The sequence below is a fragment of the Castor canadensis genome, chromosome X (genome assembly GCF_047511655.1).
Source record: "Castor canadensis chromosome X, mCasCan1.hap1v2, whole genome shotgun sequence".
Classification (NCBI taxonomy): domain Eukaryota; kingdom Metazoa; phylum Chordata; class Mammalia; order Rodentia; family Castoridae; genus Castor; species Castor canadensis.
Window position 1 is genome coordinate 130,634,593 of NC_133405.1, and position 23,868 is coordinate 130,658,460.

At 36.7% G+C, this 23,868-nt stretch overlaps 1 protein-coding gene across 4 annotated transcripts in view; it reads right to left on the reverse strand.

Moving 5' to 3' along the window:
- The window catches only part of Glra2 (glycine receptor alpha 2), a 191,054-nt gene that overhangs the window by 112,579 nt on the left and 54,607 nt on the right, over positions 1 to 23,868 (reverse strand). For all 4 annotated transcript variants that reach the window (XM_074062805.1, XM_074062804.1, XM_074062806.1 and 1 more), the window contains 3 exons: positions 10,698 to 10,780; positions 7,984 to 8,121; positions 5,310 to 5,524 (listed from right to left, as the gene is read on the reverse strand). In XM_074062805.1, coding sequence (XP_073918906.1) covers positions 5,310 to 5,524; positions 7,984 to 8,121; positions 10,698 to 10,780 — 436 coding nt within the window. The remainder of the gene's footprint in view (positions 1 to 5,309; positions 5,525 to 7,983; positions 8,122 to 10,697; positions 10,781 to 23,868) is intronic.

The window sequence follows — 23,868 nt, forward strand, 5'->3', positions numbered from 1 at the left end:
GGTCCTCGTTGCCTGGAATGACCTTTACCTCCTCCTACTTCACCTACTTAATTTCTTCATAGCTTCAACTCAGGCTTCTTCCTTCAGGCCATTTTCCTGTGCTGCTCTTGCTTCTTCCCTTTCTTCCCCCTTCTCTTCTCTTCTGTGCTCCCTCCTCAACTTAGTAGGTTAGGCATCTTCCTTGGCACATCCTTATATTCTATATTGTCTAACAATCAGCATTTCAAATGTCTGTCTCTGGCTTAGCAAATTACAAGACCCTGAGGGTAAGGACTGTTTTATTTTTTGACTGATCCCTGACACAATTCATGCCACAGAGAAAATGTTCAGTAAATATTAATTGAATAAATGAATGGGTGAATGAACCACCAATTAAATTGTACTAGGATAATTCCTGACTATCAGTATTTTGACACTGCTCATTAATTCACTAGCCAACTCTTTACCAATCACCTACTATGAATCAGGTGTTGTTCTAAGTGGTATGCAGGGACAAAAGTCAATGAAGTCTAAAGTTAGATAAATGTCTAAAGTTAAGAGTGCTTCTAATTGTAACCATATGGCAATAGGGTACTTTGTGGCCTCAGAATTTCTGCTAAAGCCTTATGCTAAAGGGAGACTCTATATATATGCATGCAGGATGCAGGACTTTACAGAAGTCTGCTGTCTATAGACCATTACCCTTTATTAACGCAGAAAACTAGATATTTGAAAAGAATTAATTGAAGTAATGGAACTTGTGGACATTGACAGTGCTGTGGCCTTCTTCCTACTCTCCTGAAGATGGAAAGAAGGTGGTTCATCCTTGTAAGAGAAGATACTGGCATCTCTTACACTTGCCATATATATGCTGAACTGCTGAAATTCGAAGTTCTTCCTGGTTCAGAGAGTAAAGGAGTTCTTATAAGAACATCTCCTGTTGTATCCTCAATAGTTTGGGTTTTGTATGAATAGATGAGCACCAATATTTGCTTCTTATGTGGATATATTCTGAAGACAGTAGGTTAGCTAGAATACTTAAGATGGTGAGGTGAAAGCAGAAGGGTTAGCAATTGGTTGTGTTTCCACCATTTAGTCAGGCAAGAATGCATGAATTCTTAGCAGGTCAAATAAATGGTGGGGAAGATAGCCAAATGTGAGCCATCTTGGAAGCATATCAGATAGGAGAGCTGTCTGCTTGAGTAAGGGGAGCTAGGAGTAAGAAGTTGTATAGGATATACTTGTAAGAGGTGATAGCTAAGAGGAGATGGTAAGACATTAGCCAGAGAATGCATCATTTATATGGAAATGATGCAGTGTATGGGATCACCTAGAAACTCCAAAGAATTCAAGTTCAATTCATAAGAAAGTCAGTACCTATGCCTGTGCCATTACAGAAGGCACCAATAGTTAGAATACAATAGTCACATGAAACTTTCATCCTTCCCTTTACCCTCATCCCTCAGTGATGGTCAAATCAATAACAGGAATGAGGAAACGAACCGGAAATGCAAGGGGTCTAACTGTGAAGAAACATGTGCTCCACATCTTTAAGACAAAATTCAGGCCTAAGCTTAAGGCAAGGAAGGGAGAGCATTGAATTGGCTATGAGACTGAAATTTTGTTTCAGACCGATGAGTTCTTTAAAAAATCTAACACTGGACTACCCTAATGTATTTGTCACTAAAGCTTTAGCTGTCTAACAAATTGTAAAATACATATTTGTGCATTCTGGGTCTAATGGCATGTCTTGTAGTGACTGAGAGCTTATGAAATCCTCATGTGTCCTCAAAGGGCAAGGAAAGTAGAGCTAACTGAAGACATTCAATAGCAGTGATTGGAGAAAAAGAGGGCCATTGCTTATTCAACCCATCCGGCGCTTAACCCATTGAACAGCCTGCTTACATATGCAAAACACATGCATTCATGAGTACCTGTATATGCATTATGTATATGATATATATATTTGATAAATACATATGATAAACTTTGGTTCATCTCATGACGGTACCCAAAGAATGGACCATATAAAAATATGGCACCTGCTTATTGATAAGGACCTTTATGAGTCTTCTAAACCTGTTATTCTATGACAATATGGCTAAGAAACAGTAATGACAAAAATATCCAGAAATAGTTCAGTAGCAGCCATATACAAAACTGGGAGGAGCAATTTTTATAAGTTGTGTCTCATCTTGTCCTCACCTAATTTTTAAAAGGGCTAAATAATGATATTATCATTTTAGAAATGAGAAAACAGGCTTAGAGAGGCTGAATGGAATGATGACTCCCAAACCTATATTTCAAAATATATATAATTGTGGATATATTCCTAATTTCTTAAAGTCTTCTTGAGAGCATCAGGAAAGGAGGATCTACCTCCCTTGGAGAAAATCCATTTGTTTATAATACATGCTATATAATCATAAGATCCTTCCGTATATTAAAACTCAATTTTTTTTCTGTAAAATTTTACCTATAGATTCTACTTCAGGTCTACTTTTTGTTATACATGGTCCCACATGCTGAGGGGATATGATCATTTATTTATTTATTTATCTGACCAATGAGGATTTATTGATCATCTAGTCTAAGTCACATATTGTTCTAGGTGTAGAAATTAACGCAATGAACAAGACAAAGTTCCTGCCTACATGAAACATAACCCTAATCATCATCTTCCCATACATCTTCCCTCATTTATTCTAATCATCTTCAGTTCTCTCTTTTTTCTCATTTAAAAAATTTTAAACTTTATATATGTCTTCTAGAGCACAGTGGGATACAAATACTCATATAAAATATATTTATAATAATCATAGTTAACCCTAAATATCCAAGATGATAAAATAAATGATGATTAATACACCAGATAGACTATAACTAAGTCATTAAATATTATATTCATGTGCTTAGGTTATCATGCAGTGGTAGAGTACTTGCCTAATATGTGAAAGGCTCTGGGTTCAATCCACAGCATTGTAAAAATTATACTCATGATAGACTTTTTCATGGGGTGAAAGGTGGAGGGCCTTAATAGATTTTTAATGTCATGGGAAATGGTACATAGTATAGAAGTATAAAAAGTTTGATCTCAATTCTCTATATGTTCATGTAAGCAGGTTTTCCCACAAACGCAAATAGAAAAAACATGAAGAAAACAAACCAAAGTTTTAGCAACAGTGAAGACTGAAGGGTTATTTAAATAAAGAGTTATTTACTGTATAGTTAGCATTAAGGATGTTTTCTATAACAAGTATATCTTACTTTTCAAGTGCGCTGTGCATGTGCCTATATACAGTGTGTTGCAGTAAACCCCAGAGCAGCTGTATAATTAGTATTGTAGAGCATCTGGTCAAGGATCACAGTGTTTATAAATTAAAATGAGTATTTATATGTATGTGTATGTATCTCATTTTGGTTTCTCACCATCATCCATATGAGTCATATCTCACGGTCAGTTAAGAACCAACCATGTTTAATAATAGCTTATAAAAAGTACACGTAGGAAGAGAAACCTGCTGGTGGCAAAAGGATAACCACTATGAGTTCAGAGCCAAGTATAAAATGATTTTTGATTATACTCTCTTTTGGTTTACCTGAGTTGCTGATTGTCTCTGCATAAAAAGATCACCGGTGAAGGACCATTTATTTAGCAACAGTTTTGACTGTTGATGCAGAATCAAAATAGCTTCGTAGAATGAATAACAAATTTGTAAAAACACAAGCTCTCGTTTTTAAAATAAGCGATTCCTCATCTTATTGCAATGGGCAGTTGGAGGCTAAATGTCTTATGTTTTGACATTATCTGCTCACAACGTGTCACTAATACTTTAGCTGTCTATTAAATAGTAAAATATATGTTTGTGCATCCTAAAGTATACTGGAATGGCATGCAGTGATGGCAGTTGCTAATAACTAGAGAGAAATAAGCAAATGAACCTGTTTGGGATGGAGGCACAGAGAGTGGATTAGAATTTCTATTAGCTAAAATTGATCTGTGATTATGTAGCTGAATAAAGCTGTTAGTATTTCTGACATCTGTATTCTAATAGATGTATGACACAAATACATTATACTATTTGTTTTTCTAGAAAATAAAAAGTATCAGGGACAGCTCTATTTGTTTTTCTATGAGCATTCAAAACCTAATATTTATCTTTCGAGGCATGGGAATTAATTAACTTGTATAATTATCTCCCCAGTATTTAATCCGCTTATATTATAGCCACAGACCTCCTCCATATTGTCATCTTATTTTCCAAACATAGGAGATAATGTGGAACATGATCTAATACTTCTCAGCATGTCAAATATAGCACAACTGAACATAAGCTCAAGCCAACAAAGATATGGGATTACACCTCAGTTATTTCCTGAACTGGGTTTTGTAGAGGCTATTCAACCAGTATGAGACACTGTAAACTAAATACTAAATTAAATTCATACTCCCAGGAAATTGAACCCATGGTTCAATGTACTCTGTGGAAAGAACAGCACACATAGATACACTTCTGGGGTTCTAAGGCATTTATAAGAAGGACAGTTATCATTACTTATTTAAGCAATATTTACAAATGCGGAAAGCATGCCTTACACAAAAATAGATCCCATAGCCTCTTATGTATCATTATTTGAGATGCTACAAAATGTGTATGTGTTTTTGATATTTACCTACCCCTCTCTGTTAACCTGTTACAGTTTATGAAATTTTTACCATCTTAGGTCATTCCACTCTTCCTTCTCTAAGTAACTGTGCCTCTTAAAGACAATAACAAGTCAGTCATTAGAGGAATTAAGGTGTAGCAAGGAGCCTTATATCTGACTTGCTTTACCTTAATATTTCATATTTATTTAATATATATATATATTCATTCATTTGGCTTTACTGTGTAAACTTCCTGGAGCTTAGTTCAAATGTTCATTACTGTAAATGACTTCACTGGGTACATGGATCACAAAAGTCTCACCAAAAGTTTACAATATAGCACAAGTTGCATCAGTAATGCTCCAATTGCTACATGCTTCATGCCTCGTAAACACCTGAGGACAAAAGTACTCAAGGGCTTCTTAGGATTCCTGAGCCACATTTCTGTTCCACCTCACTCCTCTTCTCCCTTAATTCTGAGTCCCCTTTCCTCTAACTGATCTGATTTTCATATCCTTAGAGCCCTGATACTGTCAAACCCAGCTCTTCATTCTTTTGTTGCACTCACATGTCCAGTGGTGCTGTATGTTGGCAAAATTCCTGTCCTTGCAGAATTTTCCAACCCACAAGACCTTTTGTGTACCTCTCAGGTCATTTGTTGTCAAGCAAGGAGATTTCTTACCTTTGGCAGAGATGCCCTGGAACCTGAACTCTGGGTGGTCATGGTTAAGACTGTGGTGATGCCCAGTGCCACTCTGGCAGGAGCTGCATCCATGTTTATCCAAAAGGAGACCCAGGACAAAATGACTATCAACAGGCTGGGGATATACATCTGGATCAAATAATAACCCATCTGGCGTTCCAGGTGAAACTTGACCTCGATGCATGTAAACTTTCCTAGAAGCAGGAAATGATCAATTAAAGTCTAATTTGAAATTATTTTTCCCATTCCTGTAACCTACTTCATTTTTTTTAAATAAAGAGTATTGCAGATGGGCTGGGAAGATTGCACAAAATGTTCACCTGACATAATTCAACTCTTATAATTCAACCAATAATAGAAATAGTAATGTGAACATGAGTGATATAGAGTCATTGGATAAATAATCCAACTAATAAATGAGCTTTGAATTGATCAGGCAGTTTTCAAAAGAAGATACTGAACATGAAAAAGTGTTCAATATCTTTAGTCATAAAAGAAAAACAAATAAAAAACAACATAGATTCGATTTTACCCCAGTCAAAATGGCTATCATAAAGAAAACAAACAACAAATGTTGTTGGTGGAAATGTAAACGAGTGAAGCCACTGTGAAAATCAGCATGGAGGTTCCTTTAAAAACTAAAAAAAGCACTATCATAAGATTCTGCTATGCCATTCCTGGGCATATACACAAAGGAACGTATGTCAGTATCCAGTAAAGATTGCCACACTTCCATGTATATAGCAGCACTAGTCACAAAGGCCAAGTTATGGAATCAGCCTAAGTGTCCATCAACTGATGAATGGATGAAGAAAATGTGGTGTATATACATAATGGAGTATTATTCAGTCACAAAGAAAGATGAAATTATGTTGTTTGCAGGAAAATGAATGGAACTGTAACTCATAATGTTAAACAAAATAAGCCAGGCACAGAAAGATAAATACCACATGTTTTCTCTTCTATGTGGAATCTAGATCTAAAAAAAAGACATGAATATAGAAAGGGGAAACGGGGAGCTGTTTGGGAGGGGAAAGCAGCAGGAGGTGGAAAGGGAAAAAAGAGGGTGGATGGGCAGAATGGGATTGAAGTACATTGAATACACGTATGAAAATTATATAATGAGACCCTTTTAAAATTTTTCATGAAAGAAAAAAAAGGGGGATTGTCCCCTTTGTATAATTAATATATGTTAATAAAAAGGGGGGCTTGAGGGGATAAAAGAGTAATAGAGAAGGTGAATATGATTAAAGTACATTATATGCATGAATGGTAATAGCACAATGAAATTCCTCCTTTTGTCAAATTTAGTCATTGGATTAAAACCATAAGGCATATTTAAGTTTTTAAATCTGTGCCAATTGCAGGTTGATTATTCTAGAAAAAGTTTAAGAATTTATGAGCATGACATAAACTGGCCAGTAGAAACAAAATATTCAAAATTTGTGGGATTATAATATAATAATAATATGTGGCCTATAGTATGTAATGTGTACAATATACCATTTATATGTAATAACTAGAAGAATTCCCTCATGAGTAGTAAGAGGAGAGGGCAAAATATTTGAATAACTATGTATCTATCTTTTATAAGCCTCGTGTACATGTTAGTCATTATAAAAATTTCCTAGCCTTTTAGAGTAGTTGCTTGAGAACATTTAGAATATTCCTAGAAACTGTTTTGAGTGTCACTTCACTTCTGAAAAAGAGTGCATAAAAAGGTATTAAAACTTTCAACACATTATTAGGAGGGAGATGTTCCTGCGTCTTCCCACCTTTCCACTGTTAAATCAGTTTGGACTCAGAATCCCAGAAGGTCGTTTGATCTACTCTACATAAAAAATAAGAGGTAGTGTTGAATTCTTCTTGGTCAGGAAGAACACCTTGTAATCAGGTTTTAATTACTTCATAGGAAGTCACTGTTAACTACTAGAACAGGTGTTCATGGACTGTTCTACTCAGCAAGGTACCTGAACCAGTCACTAGACAAACCATAGTGTCTTGATTTGCTTCTTTCCATGACCTGCCTTTTTAATGACCAGGACATTCGTAGGAAAAGCCATCAACTTTACTGGGCAGATAAATTCTTCCACACAACAACAGATGCCCACATGTTGCTAGTACCTCAAATCCATGTTCCTATATGTCTGTCAGCACTCCTGATAACACATAACCTTCGAGCCAGCTCACTTCTCTCCAGCTGATGTTCATCCAAACCCCCATATCCTCCCTAGGACTGCAAAACACAACAGCTCTATTTCTGGGTTTACAAAAACCAGTTATTATCACTTTATTCCACTAAGGCTGAGAGTGCAAATTGACCTAAGGATCCAATGTGAAGAGTGGACTGCCAGGAAGGGGCCAGAATTTATGTTTGCTGTGCCACTAATGAGGTCTCCTACACCTTTCCTCAGACTCATTTGACAGCAGATGTTCAGCAAGAGAATAACAAAAGATTCCTAATTCTCTCTGTGTTTTGCAGAAATTATCTGTTGTGCTCACTGATCTATTCCAGAAGGTACAGAAATCATATTTATCAAGGGATTCTTGAACTCCATTTGCCTGGTAAATATGCAGCAATTAAGATAATAGGATATATACTCAGAGCTGCAAAGGGAACCTACTTGGGTTTAACAGCTAAAAGAAAACTTACCGGTGTTGTAATGCTTTGTGCAATAGCCAAGTTCTTTCTCTTCTTTCAAGATAAACTGGGGCAGGGTCAGTCCTTCAGCAACTTGCACTGGACCATCACTTAGCCACTCAAATATCAGGTCATTCATTGTGTACCCAACTGGAATAAAGAAATAGTAGTGAAAAACTGAATGTAACTTTTCAAGGAAGCTTGAAAGTCTAGCCATGTAAATAAATAAGGGGATGATCTAAAGCAGACACACGCTTAATCATTTCAAGAACATCCTAAGTAACAGAGCTGCAATCATCACAACAACTACATGTCATTGGAGCCCAAGAAAACTGAATATGGCAGGCTGTTTCTGGATGATTTTTTTCTGTGTAATGAGAAAATGGAATCTATAAAAATCTATTTTCTCTTGCCTCTTTATTTAGTCTCTCTGAAGAACAAACAAGTAAACAATCATAAAACTCCTTTAAAGACTGTCTTTACATGAAAGTGCTGTGTCTGTGACAGTCCTGTAGGACAATTCACGGTGCCATTAGTTCAAATGAAACCATTCTTTTTAAAAATGAGAATGAATTCATTACATTCCTGCTTAAAACATTACCATACCAAACTTGGTCCCTTTTCTAGGGTCTGTTAGCTTTGCTTTCAGAAACAGGTTAATTAGTTACCATCAATTCTCAGTAACTGTAACAAGTGGGGAAGGCTATAGGTAGGTATTGTAACCTAAGAGGAAGTTGTAAGATATACAAATCAAGAATATTCATGTATGCTGATGTCTTGCTACATAGGCCCACTCCTCAGAATTATTAATATAAAGTGAAACAGATTCCCTATTGTGTAAGGTCATATTGTTATATGACTTGAACCATCAAAAGCAAGACAATTAATAGCTTAGTAAACCAAAGTTAGCTCTGTCTCTAAGCTCCTACTTAACTAGGTCATTATGTGTCAAGTGTTCTTCATCTTTGTCTATTCCAGAAATGACAGCTAGTCTTCTTTTACTCATTATTTCTCTATCTTCCTTTTTGTTTGTGATATTTAACTCTGAAAATCAGTGATAAAGACAAAGGAGATTATGTGAGATTTGAGCTGGCCAATAACTTCAGCATGTTTATTAAGTTTATAGATTCTTTTTCTTGTTTACTGAAAGATAGTGACTCACCAAAGCTACCCAGAAATCAATAGCAAATTTAATTGGAATCTACTTTCCTTTTTCTTTTGACCATCTTTTAAATTCGACCAAAAAATAAAAATATGGACTAGGAATTGCAAAGAAGATCCTGTACAAGTATTGGTGGTCCACAAAGAAAAAGGAAAACACTCTCTGGTTCACTGCAACTCTTATGAGTACATCCTAGGTACCTCCAACAAATACTCGAAGCTCATCAAATGCCCTTAATCTGTTCAGTTTCTTGATAGCCACCACAATAATAGTCTTGTCAGCCCCCATGAAGCCTCAGAATAGAGCAGAAAGAAGAGATAAAGAGGCGGGGAAGGAGGAAGCAATTTGGGGGTAGAAAAGTACAGTCATTTCTACCCTGTAGTAGAGAAGACACAAAGAACAAATAATTATGTAAAAAAAAGTTTTCTCAACCTTCTCAAGAAAAGGGGCAATGAGGAAAAAATGAATACATGAAGTCTATTATAAGTCAGAAATTCTCATTTTATCCATGACAACATCTTAAAACAAAGATGTTTCATTATTATTTTGTTTATTTCTGGAGGAAGTTTCAAGGGAAATCTACAGTGATTTTAAGTGATCAGAAAGAAACCATGTCACCATTTCTTTTTTTAATAATAGTTGATGTGTCTTTTTACACTTATTATTTTTCTAAACCAAGAAGTTAAAAGTATTTCCTTGCCCCTGCTTCATTAAATCTCCTAACATCTCTGTAGGTCAGTAGCATTTATTATTCTTTGCATTCTACAAACAGAGAAACTGACAGAGCAAGTCAGAAGAAATTTCATGTTTCTTAACTGAAAATCGCATTACCTTGGAGGCATCAGCAACTTATGGCACATGTCAAAGATTTTAGTATCATCATCAGAGCTAGGGCATAAAGCGGACAAAGTCGATGGCATTTCTTTACTTTTCTCACTACGCCTCTGTGTATCCATTGATTGCTTATCTATGGAAGATGCCACTTATTCTCTCTTCTCTCATCTCATGGCCTTCATTCTTTTTATTTTATTTTATTTTGTGGTGCCTTTTCAGGCTAGACAAGCATTCTGCCACTGAACGATATCCAAGGACCTCATGCTCCTCCAGTCTTCCATCCTCCTCTAGCTAAGATCCCTGTATCTTGTTCTCAAAGCAACTATCCCTCCCTACAAGAATTCCCTTGCCAGTGACGGTCTACATGGGCATAATATGGAAACAAATAACATTCCTGATTTAGAGAGTGATTCATTATAAAGGTTGAATGACTAATAATCTTAATTTTGCAGTAAGACATTTTCATTTCAAAGAAAAGATTACTAAATCAGACTTGCATTTTTTTTTTGAGGAAGGGCAATGTATGTGTCATTTTTAACTAAAATGTTTTCTATGCTATACCGATAATGAGCTTCTCCTATAGGACACACACACTTTTACTTGTCCTTCCTTAGGTGTTGCTAAGTAGATATTGAATGTGTCTTAGGGTCTTTTCTCCTTAACAAAAGACTAAAAGAACCAGGTCATTGGTTAAAACAAGCAGGTAGTCATTTCAGCAGTGGTGACTTACAACTTTCCAGCTGCATTGTACAGGTCTGGACATCCATTGGAAAGTTCTTCAAGTCCATGGGACAGGATAAAGTCAAGGTGAGTCTTAACAAAGAAAAAAAATGTAAAATCCAGTTTTAAATCTGTTAGATCTAATTCTTGAAAAACAAAAATCCATTTGGCATTAAACAAAATATATTGATTTGAATATTGAAGTCTAAGCTTCCACTCACAGCAGTACCTTCTGTTTTTCAAATGTAGAGTAGTCACCAGTAAATTTTTAATATATTACAGTATTTCATCATATCACCTTACTCTAGATTCTGATCTTCCAGCCTTTGTCTCTCTTTTTCTCTTTCCTACCAGTAGTGCTGGTCTCTCATTTACTCTAGTGAACCAGATCACTAAGAAACAGTATAACATGAACAATGGGTTCTTACACTGATGTCTAAAAGATGTAGGTTTGTAGTATTAGAATAATACCCTGGACAATGGACCTTGCTTCAAGGACAATATATGATGTGATAAACACAGTTAATTGTGTTAGCTTTGATTTTCCTTCCATAAAATAGACAATGCTTAACTGCACACATTACACTTACTAATCTATATGGATAGGATGACAATATATTGCAGTATTCATTCTAGAACTTTGACAATTCTGGAGAAAGTAGTCCATGAGGTAGGAAAACCCATTTAAGGATGGTGATTTGAACAAGTTTCACCTTTCTGCACTCAATAGGGTGAGCCTTAAATCAGGGTATTCATTGAGTTATTGTCTCTTTTCCACCATTTGCTTTTTATTCCTCAAGGGGATGGTGCACACATCCTGCTCTGCAATTTTTCTATGCCTCCAAGAACCAAGGCAGGAAATTAGGATTGAGAATCAATAGATCTGAGTTCTTTTCTTGGTGTTGTGTAAAATTATCTCTGTACCCTAAGCAAGATATTAAATTGCTAAATATTTGTTTCTTAATCAATAAAATGACAAGGTATGATATATGATGCTTATTCCCATTTGATTCTTATACTATAAGTTAAATGCTCCACATTCTGTTCATTGTATCTCAAGCACCTGATATCCAAAGACCTCTTTGACTGTTGCTCTATTACCCAAACTCTCCCTTACCATTATGCTTATTCTCACTCTCTGCTCCTGATTCCCTTCTCTTTACTTTTTCTGATTCATTTTACATTCGATTCAAGCAAAAACAAAAACAAAAGTTTGTGGGATACATTTTAAAGAAAGGAAAGGTTTGATATTTCAAATGAGATTTGATAAAGAATCCATGCTGACAATCTTTGAAGTCTTTAAATACCATGATTAAGAAAAACAAGACACAAAGCACTGGATCACAATTATGTGAAATTCTGTTTTCAGTCTTGGAAATAAATATACCACTCCATTAAGAGTAGATATTTCTGGTTGGTGGAATGATTTTGCTTTTGTTTTTATTCTTTATTCTATATTGTTTGTATTGACAGTAGGCTATTTGAAAATGTTCATAAAGTCTATTCATTAGCTTTATCACCTTCTTGTAACTAAACGTGCCTTTTGTCATTTGGAGGGAGGGCCAAGATGGCAGATTGTTTACATTCCTATAGCCCAGTGGTGACTACCCTGAAAAAAGAATATCAGAGGACCCCAAAAGGCACCCAGGGGGTACCATAACTAGTGAGAAGCAAAGCCCTCTCCAAATCCTCAAATAGGGAAGCAACTAATCATGGAAAGAATGGGAAGAACAACTTGCAGCTCAACATTCTTGATCCCCTACCCCTGAAATTTCCATGTGGCTCCATGTTTCATTTCTTGGTGTACTTGGCAGTAAGTCCTGCTTCCCGGCACATACAGGACCTCTGAGCTCCATGCTCCCCACTACTACATGACCTGCTACCTTCACCCTGAAACACCAGGAAAATCAGTGCCCCTGTGTAAGCAGGACCAATGGCTCCCACTGCTCCACGGTTAACAGAAGGTGCAAGGCAGTAGGCTTGGTTCCCCCCCGAGCTAGCAGCAGTGCCACTGTACTGCTCTCCCTGAAGCCCAGGCAGCAATCAGGCCCCAGAACTCCTGCTGCCTGCAGGCTTGGTTCTCCCACACCAGCAGCAGCTGCTCTGGCTCCTGGTAGTCAGTGCCAGCAAGCAGCCCCAGGGCTCCCATGGCCTACAAGCTTGGTTCCCCTTGTGTGGGCAGCAGTGCCACTAGACTGTGCTTCTGCAAGCCCAGGCAACAATCAGGCCCCAGAACTCCTGCTGCCCACAGACTTGGTTCCCCCAAGCTGGCAGTGGCTACAGTGGCTCCTGGTAGCCTGTGCCAGCAAGTAGGTCCCAGGGTTACTGATACCTGAAGGCTTGGTTTTCCCTTACCTGCAGTGCTACTGCACTACTCTCCTGGAGCCCATGCCTGGAAAGCAGGCCGCAGCACTCCCAGGAGCCTGCTACCACACACCTAAGTGAAAACCAGGCTCCAGGCTTTGCTATTCTGCTCGTGCCAGGATGATTCCCTCCCTACAGGATTCCCCAGTGTCCCTAATAGCAAGAGAACCCTTGCACCTCCATCAAAGAGAGAAAACACCAGATTCCCCACTGAGGGGAGGAAAGCTATAACTTGCTACTCTGAAGGTAACACCAGAAGCCCTGTTTCTCCAAGGTACACAGAAGCCCAGCGCTTTATACTTACCCTCCCTGCAGAAAAGCCACCTGTCCAAGAGCTGGAATCCTAGTTCCTCCACAGAGTGTCAACCTGCTGCTCTGCTGGTGCTTGCGGGCTTGACAAACCCCCATAGTGCACAGAGACCCAGCAGCACTCCCCACTGTGACTGTAGGAGAGCTCCTGTGCCACCATCAAGAGCAGGAACTCCAGTCCCCCCACTGAGGGGAAAAAAGAGGCAATCTACAACACAACAAGAACCCTGCAAGGGGCAACATATCCAGCATACCCCTCTCTGAGGAATACTGCTGGAGTTCCAGGACAAAAAAACTTGAAACCCCAACTATAGCGGCACAAAAGATTAAAACCCTAACTAAAAACAACTTCAGATGTGTAAATCTCAACACAGAATGAAACAGCAATACAACTGCTATCCATTAAAAGCAAATTTCACCACTAAGGATCTAAACACTTACATAGAGGAAGCACTATTAAATAATGAATTCCAAAAAACAATAATAAAAATGATTAATGACCTCAAAGAAGATACACAAAAATTAGTGTTTGACCTCAAAGAGGACATGAATAAACAATTAGATGAGCTCAAAGAAATACAAACAAACAGAAGAATGAAATTAAGAAGACTAAGATATAAAAGAGATTTCCTTTCATATCAATATTTCCATATCAATAAAGATATGGAAACCCTGAAAGAAAATCCATCTGAAATAAACAAGCCAATATCACAAATAAATACCTCAATTGAAAGTTGGTGAACAGAGTAGAACAAGTTGAAAATAGAGTATCAGGAATGGAAGACAAAGTAGAAGAATTAGAACAAACAATAAAATACCATGAAAGACTGTTAAGAAAATAAATATGGAACATGCAAGATATCTGGGACACCATGAAAATACCAAACCTACAGATCATGTGTGTAGATGAAGGAGAGGAGATACAAACTAAAAGCAATGACAACCAATTCAAGAGAATGATAGCTGAAAACTTCCCTAACCTCAAGAAAGAGAGAGTCACCCAAGTGCAGGAAGTTTACAGAACACCAAATCATCAGGTCCAAAAAAGAATGCCCCCAGATACATCATAGTCAAAACACTGAGCACACAGAACAAAGAAATAATTCTGAAAGCTGCAAAAGGGAGAAAACAAGTCATATATCACATATAAAGGAAGGCAAGGCTATTAAAGTAATAGCAGATTTCTCAACTCAAACTGTAAATGCAAGAGGGTTTTGGAAAGACATAATTCAGGCCCTGAAAGAAAGCAACTGTCAACCTAGACTAGTCTACCCAGCAAAACCATACTTCCTAATTAAAGGAGAAACTAAAACCCTTCACAACAAGGAAAAACTAAAGTAATTTGCTTTAGTTTTTGTACCAAGCCAGCACTACAGAAGAGTCTTAAAGGACATCTACATATAGAGAAGAAGAAACTAGAGTGAGACAGGAAGACTCAAGAAGGAATAAACCCTTTTTAGTAAGCAGACCAGTAAACAAGGAATAGGTAAAACTAAACAACAGGGGAATAAAATGACTGGAAACAACAGGCACCTCCCAATTTTAACACAGTATGCAAATGGCCTCAATGCACCAATCAAAAGGTAGAGAATAACAAATTGGGTTAAATAAACAAGACCCAACCCTCTTTGCTTACAAGAGACTCATCTCACTGAAAAAAATAAACACTGACTTAGAGCCAAAGGGTGGAAAAATGTTTTCCAAGCAATGGACCCCATAAACAGGCAGGAATATTTATACTCATATCTGACAAAGTAGACTTCAGACTAAAATCAATCAGAAGAGACAATAAAGGTCACTTCATATTAATGAAAGAACAATTCATCAGGAAGAAATATCAATCCTTAACATATATATGCCAAACACAGGGGTACCCATCTACATTAAAAAAAATTCTAATGGCCCTAAGAGCACAGATAGACCCTAACATAGTGATAGTGGGGACCTGAACACCCCACTGTCACCAATAGATAGGTCATCCAGACAAAAGATCAGCAAAGAAACTTCAGAGCTACTCCTCACGTTAGACCAAATAGACATGGTTGATATCTACAGAATATTTCACCCAACAACTAGGCAATATACATTCTTTTCTGCAACTCAAGGAACTTTCTCCAAAATAGACAATATTTTAGGACACACAGCAAGTGTCAGAAAATTGAAATAAACCCCTGCATCATATCAAATCACTATGGAAGAAAACTGGACCTCAACAACAAAAGAAACCCCAGAAAATATTCAAACACATGGAAACTGAACAAAACACTGCTGAAAAACCAATGGGTGACCAAAGTAATAAGGGAAGAAATCAGAGTTCCCATAATCCAATGAAAATGAAAATACAACCTACCAGAATCTGTGGGACACAGCAGAGGCCATGCTAAGCGGAAAGGTTATAGCTCTAAGTGCCTACATTAAAAAAACAGAGACCTCTCAAATAAACAACCTAATGATGTACCTTAAGCTCCTAGAAAAACATGAACAAACCAAATCCCAAACCAGCAGACAGAAATAATAAAAATCAGGGTCAAGATCAATGAAATCAAAACCAAACAAACTATACAAAGAATCATGAAAAACAAGTTGGTTCTTTGAAAAGATTAACTAACGATCAACAAATCCTTAGCCAACATGACAAAAAGGAGGGAAAAGATCCAAATTAATAAAATCAGAGATGAAAAAGGAGACATAACCACAAACACTCTCAAAATCTAGAGAATCATTAGAGAGTACTTTGAAAACTTATATTCAAGTAAACTGGAAAATCTAGATGAAATGGATAAATTCCTAGACACATATATCCAAACAAAATTGAACCAAGAAGATATTAACCACCTAAATAATCCTATTACATGTAATGAAATTGAAGCAGTAATGAAGAGTCTCCCTACAAAGAAGAGCCCAGGACCTGATGGATTCATTGCCGAATTTTATCAAACATTTAAAGAAAAACTAACACCAATACTCCTCAAACTTTTCCAGGAAATAGAAAGGAAAGGAACACTACCAAACTCATTCTGTGGAGCCAGAATTATACTTATTCCAAAACCCAATAAAGAAGTAACCAGAAAAGAGAATTATAGACCAATATCTTTAATGAATATAGATGCAAAGATTCTCAACAAAATACTGGCAAGCAGAATTCAACAACATGTCAAAAGATCACATACCATGACCAAGTCAGTTTCATTCAAGGGATGCAAGGGTGGTTCAACATATGTAAATCCATAAATGTAGTACTGCATATAAATAGAAGTAAGGATAAAAACCACATGATCTTCTTAATATACGCAGAAAAGGTCTTTGACAAAATCCAATACCCTTTCATGATAAAAGCACCAAAGAAACTAGGAATAGAAGGAATGTTCCTCAACACAATAAAGGCTATATACAACAAACCTAGAGTAAATGGAGTAACTAGAGAACAACTGAAACCGTTCCTGTTAAAGTCAGGAATGAGAGAGGGCTGTCTGCTTTCTCCACTCCTATTCAATACCATTTTGGAATCCTTAGCCAGAACAATAAGACAAGAGCAAGAAATAAAAAGGATTCAAATAGGGAGGAAAGAAGTCAAACTGTCCCTATTTACAGACAATGATTCTAAACCTTAGAGACCCCAAAAACTCTACCAAAAAGTATTAGAAATCATAAACTCTTTCAGCAAAGTAGCAGGATACAAAATTAATATAAAGAAATCAGTAGTTTTTCTATATACCAACAACACAGAGACTGAGAAAGAAATCAGGGAAACAATCCCATTTACAATAGCCTCAAAAACAATAAAGTACCTTGGAATAAATTTAACAAAAGAAACCAAAGACCTTTTTAATGAAAACTATAAACCAGTAAAGAGAGAAATAGAAGAAGACATCAGAAGATGGAAAGACCTTCCATGTTCGTGGATCAGTAAAATCAACTTTATGAAAATGACCATTCTACCAAAGTCGATCTACATGTTCAACGCAATCTCTATCAAAATTCCAATGACATTCTGCACAGAAATAGAAAAAATGATCACGAAATACATATGGAAATACAAAAGACCTTGAATAGCCAAAGGAATTCTAAGCAACAAGTCCAATGCTAGAGGCATCACAATATCTGACTTCAAACTATACTACAGAGCCATAACAATAAAAACAGCATGGTACTGGTACAAAAACAGACAGGAAGACCAATGGATCAGAATAGAAGGTCCAGACATAAACCCATGCATCTATAGCCAACTTATCTTTGACAAAGAAGACCAAAACACACAATGGAGAGAAGACGGCCTCTTCAACAAATGCTGCTGGGAAAACTGGCTATCCACATGTAGATGACTGAAACTAGATCCTTGTCTTTCACCCTGTACCAAAATCAACTCAAAGTGGATCAAAGACCTTAATATAAGGCCTGAAACTTTGAAACAATTCCAAGAAGCAGTAGGAAGTACACTGGAACAGATAGGAACGACTTCCTAAACAGAACCCAAAAGGCTCTGCATCTAAGAGACACAATGAATAAATGGGACTGCATCAAACTAAAGAGCTTCTGCACAACAAAGGAAACAGTCTCCAGACTCAAGAGACAGCCTACAGAATGGGAGAAAATCTTTGCCAGCTATTCATCTGATAAGGGAATAATATCCAGAATTTACAGGGAACTCAAAAAACTTAACCCCAAAGAGTCAACACCCCAATGAGGAAATGGGCACATGAATTAAACAGGGAATTCTCAAAAGAAGAGGTAGAAATGGCCAGTAAATACATGAAGAAGTGTTCAACTTCCCTGGTTATGAAAGAGATGCAAATCAAACCAACACTTAGATTTCATCTCATTCCAGTTAGAATGGCCATAATCAAGGTAATAACAACAGCAAATGCCGGCGAGGATGTGGCAAAATAGGAACCCTTATACACTGCTGGTGAGAATGCAAATCAGTACAACCACTGTGGAAAGCAGTATGGAGATTCCTTTAAAAACTAGGCACAGAGCTGCCATATGATCCAGTAATACTGCTCCTGGGCATCTACCCAAAAGAATGTAAGACAGGATACAGTAGAGACACCTGTACACCGATGTTCATTGCAGCACTATTCACAATAATTAAGCTCTGGAAATAACCCAGATGCCCTACAAATGATGAATGGATCAAGAAATTGTGGTATATATACAAAATAGAGTATTACTCAGCCACAAGGAATAATGGCATGTGGTTTGAAGGTAAATGGATGCAATTGGAGGACATAAGGTTAAGTCAGGATCAGAAACACAAAAGCCATATGTTTTCTCTCATATGTGGAAGATAGATCCAAAGATAAACATATTGAAAAACAAGCATGATCATATACAAACTCAGATGTAGAACATGTTTGTAACAGTGGATCTACTCTATGGAACTTGGGGAAAGAGATCAAGTATATAAAATACAAAGTAAATAAAATAAAATACAATGGATCTATGTTCTACATATGAAAGAAAACATGTGACATCTGTCTTTGTAAGCCTTGCTTACTTATTTCACCTAACATGATGATCTCCAGTTCCATACATTTATCTGCAAGCAGCATAATTTCATTGTTTTCTATGGTTGAATAATATTCTATTGTATATATGTACCAAATTTTCTTAATCCATTGATCAGTTGTAGGGCATCTGGTCTGTTGCCATAGCTTGGGTATATGAATAGTGCTGAGATAAACATGGGCGTGCAAGTGTCTATGTTATATCCTGACTTACATTCCTTTGGGTATATGCCCAGGAGTGGTATTGCTGGATCCTACAGCCCAGTGCAAGGTCTTTTATATTTCTTAAACAGAAAATATTTTCATTATACAAAAATATGTTCCTCTATAGCTTGGTTATTATAAATAGTTCTGTAAAAGGCTCCAAGACCTCAATTGGAAAGAAGGAAAAGCTTCTCTTTGAGATATACTCAGTGTGGTGAATTTAGTAAATAATATGTTACAATTTGAAATTTTCTAAGAGAGTAAATTTCAAATATTATTAATACAAAAATAAGTATTTGAGGTGATTAATAAATTAATTAGCTTTATTTATTTCACATGTATTCATAAGCTATGGCATCACTTTGTATCCTGTAAAATATATATAACCTGTCAACTTACAAATCACAAAATAAAATAATCAGATGGTATGTGGATACTTTAAATGAATCAAAACCCCAAATCTGGAGATTTTGTTTTATTTTTGAAAAGTATACCTTTGAGAAATTAGAATACAATAATAATGGAAATGAACATAGCTTAAAAGAACATGTATGGAACTCAATTTGCTGCTGGAAACAGTCCAACTTTAGTATTCCTAATCATAGGCTTACTGAATTTAATTCTTTGGCAAAGAGAACTTTTCACATTTATTCAGGGAGCAGAGGTCTCAAACATAATTATTTCTACTTTTGTGACAGATTTAAAAATATTGCAGGAACCCAGAATTTTGGGGGAGAAAACTATTAACAGCATGGAACACCCCACTGAGAAAAATTCCCAACAAGCAGGAACTATCCCTGAATTCTGTCTGAACTCAGTGGGTGATTTTTCTTCCTTATTTGTCTTTCTAATTTCCTTTTTAGATAGGTTTTGTATTTGAAACCTAATGGGTGCCAATAATACAGAGGAGATTTAACAGAACCACAGTTGTTAAATCATGTCATCGGCTGAGCAATTGGGAAAAGGTTGTAAAGCACTAATCAGTCCAGTATGAGCTGCAGGGCCTCAAATTTATGATGCATCTGAAGGCCTAAAAGCTAGGTTGCTACTCTACTTCTTTTTCTACTTTTTCATTGTTTCCTTTGAAGTATATATTAAATGCAGTAAAAATACACAAATGTTAAGTTTCAGTGTAATGAGTTTAAATCTGTATCCACCTGTGTAATGAGCATTCAGATCCAGATTTATAATAGTTCATAATCACCAGAACATTCCTTATACTATCTTCCCAGTCCAGAACCCCCAAAGTAACTACTGCCTCATTTATTTTTTAAAGGCTATTTTGTGATTTAAAAATCACTTTAAAAAAGTTTGATATTTTGTACAATCATGATTCTAAGGAAAAAGATGGGTTTGAGATTTAAACAACATACTTGAAATAACATTTTAGTCTGGAAAAAGAATATTTGTCAGTTGTGGAGCTCATTTATATACATATATATATATATATAGAGAGAGAGAGAGAGAGAGAGAGAGAGAGAGAGATGAATATAAATAATAGATACATAGTTATTTTCCCCAGCACAAAGACTTTAAAGTTTTTTGAAAATGCAGTGTTGTTGACATTAATCCCATGAATTCTTTCAAATAAAGGCAGAGTAAAAACCAAAATGAAAATAGCAAAAAAAAATATTTGAAACTCTTTAAGGAATGGGGGAACCTCAAAAGGATCCATGAATCAAAAAAATGTGGTATTTATACACAATGGAATTTTACTCAACCAATCTTATCATTTGCACGTAAATAGATGGAACATCATTCTGAGCTAAGTAGCCAGGCTCAGAAGACCAAAAATCATATGTTCTCCCTCATATGTGGACTTTAGATCTAGGGCAAAGGCAGTAATGTGGTTGGACTTGGGTCACATGATAAAGGGAGAGCACATACGGGAGATATAGGAATAGGGTGAAAGCGTTTGATGTCCCCAGTGCAGAGGAACTAATACAGAAACCTTAAAGTGACAGAGGTCAACATGAGAAGGGGATCAGGAACCAGTGTAAAGATCAGTTAGAGATGAGTCAACTTGGGTTGTAACACATTTGTACATGAAAGCAATGCTAGGAATCTCTCTGTGTAGCTATCCTTATTTCAACTAGCAAAAACGCTTTGTCTTCCTTATTATGCTTATGTAGTCTCTTCACCAAAATTAGAGATAAGGGCAGAACAGGTTCTGCCTGGAAGCAAGGGGGGAGGAAGGGAGAGGGTAGGGACGGGGTCGGGGAGAAATGACCCAAACAATGTATGCACATGTGAATAAATGAATTTAAAAAAAGGATCCATGAATGTAAAATGTTTATTGTCATAATGAAAATCTGGTTACATCAGAGAAGACAGAACCTAGGTGGTGTTCCTTTAGGATTAAAATACTAAGGAAAAATAAAAGCTAAAATAATGATGATAATAGTATTAATATCAAAATTCTTTGACTATCTGTTGTGGGCCAAGTACTCATTATTTTACACTCATGGTGTACCACCATATGAGGCAGACATTACCTCCATTTTTGAGACAAACAAGTTGAGGCTCACAGAATTTAAGCCCTGTTGAGTGAAGGGCCTCTAATTCCTCCTTTGGGGCCTAGATAAGCACACACACAGGATAGAGCCCATGTCCTATTCTTACAGACCTGAGAGGGCCCTTTGGGTCTGTCAGAGAACCATGCCTTGTACAAATCATTTGATACTCCTCAGTTAAAGCTAAAGCTACCCATACAAAGATCTTGAGCTTTTATTTTTCCTTAGTATTTTAATCCTAAAGGAACACCACCTAGGTTCTGTCTTCTCTGATGTAACCAGAACAACAATAATTGGTATAACTTTGATCAGGCAGGCAAGGAATGAAAGTTTTAACTAATTTTCTGAAATTTCTATAAATCTCTGCTTTGAACTCAATCCCTAAGCTGGACACCTGGACCATAGATAGGCATAGATGTGACAGCACCTGACAAAGCTTTCCACATAAGCAATATTTGAAAAATTCATGGTGCATAAATTGTTAGGAATTCCAGAGAGATCTCAATATGTCTTTGCTCAATCCCTACCAACTCTTAGCTTAGTTTATTACATATAATAAACTAATAGAAATTTAGCTAAAATATCCCATGGCTCTTAAGATGTAAAACTAGGAAAAGAATAATGTTTAAAGTACTCTTAATCATTTCTTCCTTTGTGCAAATAGGTTGATAGAGTACCAAATTCCCTACCCGTATCACCAAGAGCAGACTCTGATACTGAAAGTCTCAAAAGGAGAGGTGAAACTAGATTTTTAAAAGGGAGAAGGGGCTAAAAAAACAGGGCTTAGAATACTGTGGATGGGCACCAAAGATACATCATTTTTTTCTTTCTTTTGCTGTTTTTAGGTGGCACTGGGGTGTTTGAACCTAGGGTCTTGCACTTTCTAGGCAAGCATTCTACCATTTGAGTCATGCACCCAGCCCTCATTTTTTCAATATTGTCTGAGGCTGACCCTAAACCTCAGGTTGATCCTAAGCTGTATGGTTAGATTTTTCTCTCAGTTGATTCCAAATAAGCACTTGTGTCGTTTTTCCCTGCTGACTTTGGGTTATGGAGGAAATGAATGGCAATACTGCCTGGTTCATCAGCTGTTCTACTCCTCTCTTCTGCCTAAAATCCCAGTGATTGACTAGGAAGTGCATGTTTACCAAATATTATAAGGCATCACAGAAAATACCCATATGCATTGAGCAATACTAGCTGGGAAGGAAAAAATATAATATCTGCTCCCATCTGTGTGTGGTCCCTTCAGAAAATGTGCACACATATGGTTGGCCCATGTTAATTAAGTCCAAATATGGATTGGATTCTACTTGGAGAGAAACTGATAATTCTGCAGCTAAAACTTCCCCAAATGCTTTGATATTTCCTGAATAAAAATGTTTTGAAGGTGTTGAATAGGAGAGGGCTAAATTGAATATCACCAGAAAAAAGAACTCAAATCACCAGATCTAAATAATACTGCTCACATTTTAGTTACATTTTAAATTTCAAAGTCATTTCACATCTAGTATTTAGGTATATACTGAAACATTTGTGAAGATAAAATGTTACCAGCCTGCACATTAAAATAAGGAGAACTGACTTGACCATTGTCAACTGTCTAATGTTAGAGCTGTTTAACAGGGACAATGAGGTAATGAGAGAAATCACTATATAGCAATTTTGTAAGCATTTTAAGGGTTTATCTTACTTTTGGCAAAAAGAGGAAACACAAAAATGTCAGCATTCTTGTGAACTACAGAAAAGGTTTTGAGAAAACCAAAGTAACTATGTACCTGTTGCCAGCTAAGAGCATAATTGTGTGTGTGTGTGTGTTTGTGTGTTACTTAGCTAGTATTTTGATGAATTATGACTTCTACTGTGGTAACTGGTAGAGAATTACTGGCCACTGTTTGTGGTGACAAAGGTTGGAGAGAGAACAAAGTTCTGATCAGTTGGTAGATAATCCATCTCCGATTGGCTAACACTTAAAAGCAAGCATAACTCCCCCTCCTCTAGTTTACTGTTAACCAGCAGCTAAAAGGGGTGGCCCAATACCAATTAAACCATTATCTGAAAATAGATGCAGCTGTCATCTCCTTCATGAGCTATTTACGTCCCCAGTAGAGGAAAGCCAAAGTAAGGAGAGCATCTATCTGCTTTGGACCAAGTGTGGAAGGTGTGTGGAACCTGGAAGGTACTGATAGTGAATACAGAATATCTATGTGCCTAGATTAGGAAGGATGGAAGAACTATCTCCTCATTTTCCTTTACCCTTTAGCAAACATAGATGTGACTGAGT